Below are 12650 nucleotides of genomic sequence, written 5' to 3' on the forward strand. Positions count from 1 at the left end.
TTCTTCTTCCAGCTGCTTCCGTTAGGGGTCACCACAGTGGATATGTTCCACATATTTGATTTGGTATTGGATTTATACCGGATGACCTTCCTGACACAACACTCCCAAATCTATTCAGGCTTGGGACTGGCACAATGTGTGCACTGACTTGTGCATCCACAGTGGCTGAGTATTTTACCCAGAACCTTCTTGCTGTGAGGTGACAGTGCTAACCACTACACTATAGTGATACCACAGTAATAATTAATGAATTTAATTAATTTGCCTTTAAATGGTTACTATTGTAGGAAGAATTGTATATTGGAAGTAACTGATTAACTGATTCATATTTTTAAGTAAACATAGACATTTTTATGAACATAAATGATTATTTTCATTCTTTTCAGGAGATTTAATCAAATGCAGCATCAAATAGTCTTGAAAAATCTGGACAGAATTAATTAAATTAACAGAAGTACTAAAAACTTAAGTAGAATTATAACCCTCATACATTTTCATAAGAACCATTTAAACCAATTGTAAATACACATCAGTTTAATACACAAGTATTTTTAATATCCATGTTTATTTCTCTCCCATGTTTTCCCAGTTACAGAACAGTATGACAAGGGTCACAAGCTAAGCCATAAAAAGCCTTAAAATAAAATGAAAAAAAGAAAAAAGAAAGATAAATGAGCAATAAAATTAAATTAAACTAAAAAGAATAACAAACAAACAACAACAGATATCACCTCCCACCTTTTTGAGACATGAGATATTTTTTAGTATTCTTTTCAGGCATAAAAATAATAATGTAACATTTTGGAGCAAAAATACATAACAAGACTCCAAAACTGGATGCTAAAATAGCAAATATCTCGACTGCTACAGTGAACTTTCCAGGTGAGCTGACGTAAGCTGGTATGTAGGCAATCCAAACTGCACAGAATATAAGCATGCTGAATGTGATGAATTTGGCTTCATTAAAGTTATCAGGCAGCTTCCGAGCCAGAAAAGCCAAGATGAAGCAAAATGCAGCCATGCAGCCAATGTAGCCAAGCACGCAGCAGAACAGTGCCACTGACCCAAGGTGGCATTCTAAGATGATTCGGTCACGGTACAGCCATGTGTTCTTCACTGGATAAGGTGGATTTGTGGTCAACCAAGCCACACAAACAGCACACTGTATGGCGGAGCAAAGGAACACACCAAATCGCTGCTGAGGAGGGCGAAACCAGCGTGCTGTGTTATTGCCAGGCAGTGTAGCCCTGAATGCCATGAGAACCACAAGAGTCTTGCTGAGCAGACAGGAGAGACAGAGTGCAAAGGTCAAACCAAATGCCGTGCGTCGGAGTGGGCAGGCCCAGCGAGATGGCTGGCCTAGAAAAGTGAGGGCACACAGGAAGCAGAGAGAGAGTGATATGAGGAGCAAGAAGCTCAATTCTGAGTTGTTGGCTCGCACCAAAGGTGTATCTCGGTGACGGATGAAAATGACAGCTACGGTCAGTGTAGCAACTACACCCAGGATGGAGGTGGCTGCAAGGGCCATACCAAAACCCTCAGTGTAGGACAGAAACTCAATCTGTTTGTCGACACAGCTGTCACGTTGTAGGTTGGACCAGAGGTCCTCGGGGCAAAGCATGCACTCTGGCTGATCTGAGAGCAAAGATAAATAATTTGCAAGAATATTATAATGGGAGTGCAGTAATTCCAAACACTTATGTGGCAGCCTGCACAAACACTTCACATGTTTCTGTTTTGCATGTACCTCAACCAAACTTCGAGCATTTTAAAGTTCTCATTTCTCCCAAAAATGAAAAGGAAGAAGATTTCATTTCAGTTTCACTGAAGGTGGCAACACTTTGAATAATTGATTAAAGGGACAACTGAGCCTGGATGCCTGGCTCCTGAGCCTGGGAGCCTGGAGAAAATGGTATTTGTGTGTGTGTGTGTGTGTGTGTGCGTGCGTGCGTGCGTGCGTGCATGTGTGTGTGTGTGTGTGTGTGAGAGAGAGAGAGAGAGAGAGAGAGAGAGAGAAACTTGGAAGACATTTATATGATCATAGTCTTGTGAGATGGGATGTCATCTGGGATTTTGAATGTTGCAATATAATAATGTAGCTTAGAATTTGTGTCTTTGTGGTCCTAAAGGATTATGTGAGAGAGAAATTATATATTTTTATTAAACTGATGAGAAAATTTACTAGTGATATTTAATAGTCAACTGAGACAGGTCTCAGTTTCCTGAGACATTATGGGTGTTGATAATAACTTAATAAGGAGGCAGAAACCGAAGTGAACAACATCAATTTAAAAAGAGCAGTACAAAAATCAGCAATAAAGATGATGTAACCTCCCCAACCTGTCTAGGCCAATCTCCATTAAAAAATACAAGTCCCAGGAAAACTTAACTTAGCCCCTGGTCTTTTCAATAGCTAGAAACGCCCCTGGGAACCACAATAGCATGACAAGAAAACAATAAACTGTGAATTAGTTTTCCAAACACTGAAAGATTTGATTACATACCTATGCCATTACTGATGCTACCATCTGCACAGGGCACACAGTCATAGCAGCAAATGGGTTCTCCTTTACGCGGGGCTTTCCTGTAGCCTGGCTGGCAGTTTGCTGAGCACACTGACACTGGCAGCTGAGAAGAAACCTGGTTATTTATTTATTTATTTTTAAATTCAGACAGAGGGTTCTCCAACGAACACTCAACATTTTATATTTTAGGTCAAACTCAGAGAATGAAGGATGCTGTCAGCTCTGAATTTTGTGTGATTTGTATTTTTCAACCAAAATAAGTGAAACCAAAAACTTTCACCTCCTTGGATCCACCTGGCCATGTAATGGTGTCCTGGTTGAGAACTAGTTGCTGCTTGGCAGGGAGAGATGAGTCAAAGCGTCCGACTGTAGCAAAGTGCATCCGCTCACTTCCTGGCCCTTTCTGCCAGTTTACAATATCATAAGATCCTGCAGGGTCTCCATACTCATCAAAGTTTACAATGTCGCCAAACATGTTGGTAAAGTTCACCTCCTTAATGTACTTAATCACCTAGTGAAACAACAATGTTGTGAAAACCATATGCTGGACAGAAATTAACAGGGGCAACATTTCTTCACTGTATAATTATAAACCCTTATATCATTGGAGAGGGGTGGCACGGTGGTATAGTGGTTAGCGCTGTCGCCTCACAGCAAGAAGGTCCTGGGTTCGAGCCCCGGGGCCGGCGAGGGCCTTTCTGTGTGGAGTTTGCATGTTCTCCCCGTGTCCGCGTGGGTTTCCTCCGGGTGCTCCGGTTTCCCCCACAGTCCAAAGACATGCAGGTTAGGTTAACTGGTGACTCTAAATTGACCGTAGGTGTGAATGTGAGTGTGAATGGTTGTCTGTGTCTATGTGTCAGCCCTGTGATGACCTGGCGACTTGTCCAGGGTGTACCCCGCCTTTCGCCCGTAGTCAGCTGGGATAGGCTCCAGCTTGCCTGCGACCCTGTAGAAGGATAAAGCGGCTAGAGATAATGAGATGAGATGAGATGAGATCATTGGAGAGCGAAATAAAGACTATGTTTACCAATACCTGCCAGGGCTGTAGACTGTAGATATCTGGACAGAGCTGTTTCTGAGTGATGCTCTCCTGTGTCTGGCACATAACCAAGTTGTGCAGTGCATGTGCTGCAGCATATACAGCTTTGTGAACATTATAGGTCACTCTGAGCTGGGATACATCATTATAGATCGTCTCAGTGTCCTGAATCCTCTCTTTCCCAGTACATGTGCGGTTATACTGGACTTGATCAGCCATAGAACCAATGGGTACACTTGTGTTAAAGGAGCACTGAAAGTGTGTTTCCCAGAATTCTCGTGCAGATGGGTTATAAGGCTCAGTGAAAGGCTGCAGGGTTTGTAGGAAGTGTTTGAGGCCAGGGATCTCGGCTCGGCGTATAGCAAAGCCCATAGTACCACTGAGAAAGGGATATTTATGGGATAGGTGGGTGGAAGTTACCCAGGCCTCACTGGCCACCCACAACCTCTCTGTTATATTCTGTCTCACGACTTCCTCCAGCACAGGCTCCATATCCTCCTCAGTGGCAAATGTCACAAGCACACGTGCAGTGGAATCTTCAATCATCTTTACAATATCCTTGATCTGTTGCTGAGTGGGGACTTTGGGAATGATGACCCGAAAGGCCACACATGCACCAAGATATGTCACCTCAGCTGTGAACATGTCAATGCCAGTACGTCCGTAAGCGTCATCAGCACCAAATGTGCCCACCCAGGTCCAGCCAAAGTGCATGACAAGGCGAGCCATAGCGCTGGCTTGGTATGTGTCACTAGGGATTGTACGAAAAAAATAGGGATGCTGCTTTTTGTCACTCAGGCAAGCACAAGAGGCAAAGTAACTGATCTGGGAATTCAGACACAGATGAGAATAAAAGACAGATTAAAGGAAGGAATATTGCTTTGCTTTGTTAATATTTAGAGAAGTAATTCCGATAAATCAGAATTGCTTTGTGAAAGGGATTTGCTCTGTTGACTTCTCATACAAAGAGAGAAAATTCACATCCAAGAAAATTCACATGTAAATAGACACTTCACATATTAGTTGTTTGACATATACTGTACTGTGGTGCATACTTATTATTTTGAATTATTCACATATTTTTCATGCTTTTTATTATTTTATATGGTTTTGCCAATGATTCCTTTCTTTTCATGTAATTTTGTATCCAAGATTCATATCAGTTTTTCCACATGATCATATACTGTGCTATTGTCATTATGTCACAAATATGGGTTCATATGTTCATATATATATATATATATATATATATATATATATATATATATATATATATATATATATATACACACACACACACACACACACACACAAAAGTGTCATTTTAGTATAATGTACAATTGGATTAGAAAGAAGGAGAGGAATGAAAAATAGGCAGCTGGATGATCCAGACAAAACCTGTTTCACTCATAATGTATAATGTATGTGCACATTTGAACAGACTTTACTCTGAAAAAACGGCAGCACAGCGATGATCTCACCAGTGGGACTTTGAATAAACTAAGCAGTCTGGAGACAGCTATAGATAGGCTGGATCCTGAGTCTCCTATGACAAGAGGTATGCTCGGGGATGAACATGCCCCTGTGCCTTTCCTCTTCAGTGGCTGAGAGACCACAGATAAGGCGGTTCTTGTAGACAGATCCACTGCCCAGCATGTGTCATAGATCCTGTAACCCAGTGTGACGTTGGGCAGCAACACAGGATTTCTATTAATTTCATCAATGAAGAAAATCATGGCCTGAGACCAGCGTAATGCACGCAGGTTTAACCTGAAGAAACAGGATAATCTACATAAAAATACTGTTAGAGTCACTTAGGCTAAAATACATGATTGTTATTGTGGATTCTTTCCTGAAACATATGAATGATGTTCATAACAAAGACTGGTGCAAAAATAGCATGACATTAAAACATACCGTTGCCATCTTTAGTCATACAAATCAAGGAAATACAATGCCCCAGAAGCACAAAATGACTTGTTCACAGACAAAAGTTTTTACCCCCTGCATTTCCTCTTGTCTGGTGTACTCATGAAGTTTAGTTCCTGCTCTACACCTTTAGAATGGATGGGAAACATGGCAGCTAGAATCACCTGGCCCTCCTTATGGACCACTGCAGAGTCCAAGTCCTGCCATTGCTGACAGTCTGCCTCAGACGAAGTGCATTTGGTCCAGAGGAGAGACAAGAGCAAGACCAGAACATGGAACACCAGCATCCTGACCTCTAGTCAGCAGAGACTGTATGCTCCTTTGATGACATGATAGCAACAGAACTTTATAGATGCAGATTAATGAAAAGCCTCTCTGTAGGGAAAAAAGGGTGACATACACACAAGCAAAGCCACGCATGCGTCAGTTCATACACTGGGACACACACACACTGTACACACTGTACACAGAGGAAAAAAATAGTCAAAAATATCACATCTGAGTGCTTTTTGGTCCTGAATGCCTAACAACAATTCGAAATGCTTAACGAAAATTTCTGACATACTACAAAACAACTGAAGCATTAGAAAATGTTTTAAAATAATTAAAAGCATTAAAAGAATTCGAAGAAAGAGAAAATAGGGGCAGTCTAAGTCTCATCACCCGAGGTCAAAGTCACTTGCAGAAATTAAACTTCTCATTGTTTGCTCTTACAGTAGTACTGAATTAATTGCTGATTAATTTAGTTCTACTAAAGTACACTTCTAATTCAGGCTACTGATCAAAAGGTCCTGAGTTCAAATCCCACCACCACTCAACTGCAACTGCTGGTCTCTTATATTGTCACAACTCTGTTATTTATTTATTTACTTATTTATTTATTTAATTTATTACGAAAATGAAAACAAATCCTTTTTGATGAGTGTGCTCCCAAGTGGACTGCACTAGAGAAATACCTAGGAATGGATGCTCAGCAGATTAGAAGGACAATGATGGACAGAACAAATTTCCAGTGTTTGTTAGACCATATGGACACACCCTAGTGGGGTTAAATCCCCAGAAAAAGGGAAATAAAAGAAGAAAGAAGAAGATTTATTATTATTATTATTATTATTATTATTATTATTATTATTATTATTATTATTAACTATGACATTTATTTATATCATTATTTCAGTGTCACATGAACTCCCAACAATCATCATGCTTTTCGACCATTAAGCTAGTCAGTCAGTTGTCAGAGTGTGTAGATATGTCCTTTTTTTTAAAATTACTATTATACGTCCAAAGTAAAATATCCTGTTAAGTGAGGGTTTTTTTTTATTTATTTTTTTTTTGCTTGATGCAGCTGTGCTTTAATTGTGGTGTTCTGGGAGACATGGAGCATGTTTTTGAGTTCCTCTGGGACAGGACATATTTTATCTGATTCAGGGAGGAAAATAAAATAAGTATGTGTGGTTTTATATGAGTAGGCAAAAGGCAACAGCCACAAGAGTGTTTGTATGAATTTATTATAGTCTCATGCCAGAAGCTTCAACTGACAAATTGTGTATTTATTTTATCCAAACTCTTCTCAGTAGCACCTCTTAGTGGGCAGTGAATAAAAATACACATTTCTAAGTCCAGCTAAATGGTTTGAGTCTTTTCTACGGAGCTGCTGAGGTTACATCATGGTTATAATATTTTAATTAATGTATTGAAGTCACAAGATAATATATTGTGACCAAGACGTAATATCCTGAGCCCACAAATTAAATATGTCATGGGAACCCATAACAAATTGTGTAACTTGAGCTCTCAAGCTCATATGTTATGCAATATTTTGTTAATTATTTGGTAGGAACAGGCAAAAAAATTATTCATTTGCCCATAATGGTCTAATTCAATTGATTTCTCATTTGAAAATAAAATAGTTGCTGTATATTAAGTTGTATTTTGTGGCCAAAAAAGGGATCTCAAGAAACTTAATTCATGGCCTTATATATTATTATATATTAATATGGGGCTACAGGAAACTTCAAATGTGACTTGAATATATTATTTCATGCCCACAATATATTATTGTTTGGCTTCAGTATATCATTGTGTGGCCTCAATATATTATGTTGTCGTTTTAAACATTATCTCTTGGCCTCAATATATTATCTCATAGCTTAAATATTTTAAATCATGGCCTCAATATATTATCGTGTGCCCTTATATTGACACCTTATTAAAAATTACCACATGGTCATGTAATGGCATGATACATCTTAGTTAAAGGAAAATGTTATATTCCAGACATAATATAATAATAAGCATTTTTCTACTGATATGAAATATACACATTCAACAAATTACGCTGAAGTTGGAACAGATGTAATGAGTTCATGGCTTAATATCCATAGACACACAATTAAATATATACATTTCAAATTCACAAGATATAATGCTACATTTTTTTTTCTCCTGTGGTTTTGCCCATGAGGTGCTTCTTTGTGTTCTTCTCTGGTCTGAGCAGAATTATGTAACACTTTGGGGCAAAGATACACAGTAAAAGGCCATAACTGGAAGCCAATATGGCAAAAACCTCTACAGCTACCGAGTACTTTCCCGGGGAGCTGACGTATGCTGGAACAAAGGCAATCCAAACAGCACAAAAAATTAACATGCTGAAAGTGATGAATTTGGCCTCATTGAAATTGTCTGGGAGCTTCCGGGCGAAGAAGGCTAGCAAGAAGCAGATTGCAGCCAGCAGGCCAATGTAGCCCAGAACCAGAGAGAAAGCAAGCGTTGAGCCCATGTCACACAGCAGGATGATGTGTGCTGACTCCCGAGTCATTAGTCTGCGTGGGACAGGCGGTGCCAGGCCCAACCACACACTACAAATCCCAACCTGCACTGCTGTACACAGGAAGATCAGAGCACGCAGTTGTGGTGGTCTGAACCATTTCATGGCATTGCTACCTGGCAGAGTGGCTCTGAAAGCCATCAGAACCACCATTGTCTTTCCCAAAATACAAGACAGGCAGAGACAGAAGGCAATGCCAAAAGCCGTATGACGTAACTGGCATGACCAGGAAGTAGGCTGTCCAATGAAGGCCAGGGCACAAAGGAAGCACAGCCAAAGAGAGCTGAGGATGCAGAAGCTGAGCTCCGAGTTGTTAGCCCTGACAAGAGGTGTGTGGCGTTTGAAGGCAAAAATGAGGCCAACAGCAAGTGTGGTGCAGGATCCTAGCAAGGCCACAGCCAGCAATGTCATGCCCATTGTGTCCCCATAGGACAGGAACTCCACCAGCTTTGGTATACAGGCATCTCTCTTCAGGTTGGACCAGAACTCAGGTCCACACGTCACACACTCTATGGCATCTTACACACAACAGTCAAAAAAAAAAAAAGATTGAAATCCACTAAATTGTAAGGAATGCAGCTGTGTGTAAAACACTTAATAGTCATGTTTGATTTAAAGCTCAAAGATCCCTGACTGAGAAATGACTCAGGTATTAAAAGTGCTTGATATCAAAAATAGAGAAGATCAATTTGGATATTTCCATGTCATTGGATGTGTTTTAATGTTTGTTCCCTATGTATAACACAAACAGTCCAGTATGATAGTTTTATTATTATAAAATTATAGTAATATTACTGTATTCGTACAGTGTGCACTTTATATCCTTATAAAAGCAAACAAATGTCTGTTTCCAAGGATGATGATGATGATGATGATTATTATTATTATTATTATTATTGTTGTTGTTGTTGCTGCTGCTTCTTGGAAAGGTTGCAAGTGCTTAACAACTTTCACTTAAAATTCATAAAAGATTGTCTTTTTAATGTTTTGTTCAATTTCATGATGGCATTTAAATGACATCTGGGATTCACTCACTCACTCATTCATTCTTTCATTCTTTCATTTGTTTACCAAAATGGGAAAGACACAGCATTAAATGGTTTGTATTGTAGTAAGAACTGTGTCTGGGAAGTACTTGATTAATTGATTCATATAGCCTTTTTTATGAACCTAAATTAGAAGAAAGTAAACGTTGAAGTTGACAGTATTATTTGTACTCAAGTAAAGCAGAATATTTATGCATTGTTACTATACACCACTGGAAACATGGTTGTTTCTTTTTCTTTTGAAAGTGTTAAAAAAAGGCCAAATGTATCCCATAGCTCTGAAAAGAGAAAATGGCTGTTGCATTTTCACTATCAGGTGCAGGTAACTCACCTGTCTGATTGCTAACCTCCCCAGCTGCACAGAGAATGCAGTCAAAGCAGCAGACAGGGAAACTAGGCCTAATGGCCTTCCTGGTGCCTGGGGGACAACTGCTACTGCAGACAGACACAGGGATCTGCAGAGCAAAGAAGAGTCCGACTAAAAGGATATAAATGGCTTATTTTTCAGATAGAAATTCAAAATGTATTTATAGAATATAGTCTTAGCAATTGAGCCAGAAAAATAAAATGCATTGGATAATATAAAATGCCAAAGTGTGATGCCAAAGTTTAAGTTTTGCTTTTAAGACACATAGGCTTACTTGTCTCTGGTTACCATTCCAGATAATTAGATTTTCCTCTATCAGCAGTTTATTGCTCTTGGTTTCATCAAATGTGCCCACAGTGGCATACTGGACCTCACCAGTCTCTGAGAGCTGAACGTTGATCAGGTCATATATGGCCACTGGATCACCATTTGCATCAAACTTAGTTTCTTCACCATACTCATTTGTGAAGTCCACTTTTTTCAGATAGTGCAGAAGCTTGGATGTACAATGATTTAAAAAAAAAAAAGACATTGAGAAACATGGAGTGGGAATAATATCAGATATCACTGATATGACAGAGAAGACAGATAGCCAGACAGTTTGATAGAAAATGTAAGACTTTATTTTAAGAGCTGGTGGAAATTGTCTGAACCATAGTTTATGTACATATCCTTTTTATATTTATTCTTCTATATATCCTGTTACTTTGTTCTAATTTTGCATTACATACTGGACAAATCCTTCACAGCTCTCTGTACAGTCCCTGTGCAGGATTATGTAAAATATATTCATGACACATTTGAACAGTGTAGTAATTATTATTATTATTATTATTATTATTATTATTATTATTATTGATCTTTTATTTTCCACTGCAGTATCAGTGAAAACATACACACTAAGAATTTCATTGTACACAGAAGCTTGTGCATATGAAAATAACATTAATGAATCTTTAAAAATTTAAATAATCAATTCAATTTAATTCATTCTTATACCAGAGGGGAAAAAATAGATGCATTATTTCTCAACCCATCAGTGAAACTGCAGACAGACAGACAGACAGACAGACAGACAGACAGACAGACAGACATAAATCATTATATGTGTCAGTTAAATGATAATTTCTGTTTCTAACCTGCCATGGCTTTATGGTCTGGGTGTCAGGGCACACACCCCTAGGGAATGGTCCTCTCCCTGGCACACACTTCAGCATCGCTTCCAGAGCATAAGCAATGGCATACACTCCCTTATAAACATTATAGGAGATCCTCAACTGAGACACATCTGAGTATATGCTTTGAGTATTTGCCAATATCTCAGAGCCATTACAAGGTGGTTTATTTGAGAATGTTCCACTGACTGCAGTGTGAGGAGAACACCCAAACATCTCCTCCCAGAACTGCAAAATGAAAGGATCATCAGGGAATGTGGAGGGATGCAAACGCAGCAGGAAAGGCTGCAAACCAGGGATTTCAGCCCTGCGAATGGCAAAACCCATGGAGCCCTGCAGAATGGACTGAAACTCTGGTTTGGTGAGGACTGCAGCCGTGATCCAGGCCTCACTGGCCAGCCACTGGATCCCAGTCAGATTTTGTTTGAGAGCCTCAGTGAAGAGAGCTTTTGTATCCTGCTCTAAAGCAAACACCAACACCACTCGAACCCCTGAAACACTTATGTGCTCCACAATCCTGGACATCTCTTCTGGGGCATGGTTTTTAGGAATTATCTTATAAACAGCAATACATGCACCATGTTTGGACACCTTGTCAATGAAGATTTGGGCTCCTCCCCGGCCGTATGCATCATCCCCAGCTACTGTTCCCATCCAAGTCCAGCCAAAGTGTTGTACCAGCTGAACCAAGGCATTCACCTGGAAGAAGTCACTTGGCATGGTCCTTAGAAATGCAGGGAATACTTTCTTGTTACTCAGACACTCACAACTAGAGAAATAGCTGACCTTCAGAGAGAAAAGGAAAGGAGAGGAGAGTGGAGTGGAAATTAATTAAAGAAAAATGATACCTAATATGAGTGCAGCTTTATGCAACTTTTATACTTTTATGTAAGCCATACAACTATCCTCACCTGTGGCAGTTGGAAAACACCTAGAAAGTGTGCAACCATGATCGAAAGTGTAGATCCACCATCACCAATGACAACAGGCACCCTTCCCTGACAGTATATATCTCCACCTTTCTCTCTCTCCCCCATTAGCTCCATAGCTGTGCGAAGTGCATGGAGAGGGGTACTGCATGAGTCATAGATCTTATAGCCAAGGGTGATGTTTGGCAAAAGGTGGTTGTCCCTGTTGATCTTTTCAATGGCAAAAATCATTGTCTGCATCCACCGAAATGTCCTGAAATTAAACCTGTCAGAGACAAGAGAAGCTAAACCTCAAAATGGAAATCTGATTTGTGATTTATGTTTCATCATAAGAAACAGTGCTAAAATATAAAGCTTTTTGCATACTACAACAGAGAAAAAAATTATACATCTTACTTAACATTTGCATGTAAAATACATAAATATACATGAAAATGAAAACAAAAAGCAGGCATCCAGGCATAAAGTGCTTCTGTATCGGAAGGTGAGTGACTGACCCAGTACACTGAGGAGATTCGGGCTGAGAGTTGAAAGACAGCCGTGCCTCCATCATTGCATCATGCAGAGAAAACAAGCCCCCTAGTGTGATGTTCCCTTCTCTCACCACCGCAGGCAGGTGTGAAGGGCCAGAGATGAGTCGACAGGCTTGCTGTTGGAGAAGCTGAGAAGAGATCAGAGTAGAAAGAAATGCCACAGGCACACATACACATGCATACACACCCATAAGCTGCATTATATCTCTGTGCACACAGCTAATCAAGCTAAATGACACTGGCCAGAATATTCTATGTACTCCATAGTATAGCATTT

General features: G+C 39.7%; 2 protein-coding genes across 2 annotated transcripts; both read right to left on the bottom strand.

The window, feature by feature from the left end:
- Positions 1 to 727: 727 nt before the first annotated feature.
- On the bottom strand, positions 728 to 5642 carry LOC132887541 (extracellular calcium-sensing receptor-like). Its single transcript, XM_060923009.1, has 6 exons — positions 5566 to 5642; positions 5046 to 5334; positions 3559 to 4389; positions 2806 to 3036; positions 2505 to 2628; positions 728 to 1635 (listed from the first exon to the last, which is right to left on the bottom strand). Exons 1-6 carry the CDS (start codon positions 5640 to 5642, stop codon positions 728 to 730), a joined length of 2460 nt encoding a protein of 819 aa, XP_060778992.1.
- A 2282-nt stretch (positions 5643 to 7924) lies between these two features.
- On the bottom strand, positions 7925 to 12450 carry LOC132888343 (extracellular calcium-sensing receptor-like). The gene is made up of 6 exons (XM_060924398.1): positions 12338 to 12450; positions 11823 to 12105; positions 10876 to 11697; positions 10011 to 10232; positions 9701 to 9824; positions 7925 to 8841 (listed from the first exon to the last, which is right to left on the bottom strand). The coding sequence occupies exons 1-6, from the start codon at positions 12391 to 12393 to the stop codon at positions 7925 to 7927; spliced, it is 2424 nt and encodes an 807-aa protein (XP_060780381.1). The 5' UTR covers positions 12394 to 12450.
- Positions 12451 to 12650: the final 200 nt, after the last annotated feature.

This window comes from Neoarius graeffei, chromosome 6 (genome assembly GCF_027579695.1).
Source record: "Neoarius graeffei isolate fNeoGra1 chromosome 6, fNeoGra1.pri, whole genome shotgun sequence".
In the NCBI taxonomy this organism is placed as follows: domain Eukaryota; kingdom Metazoa; phylum Chordata; class Actinopteri; order Siluriformes; family Ariidae; genus Neoarius; species Neoarius graeffei.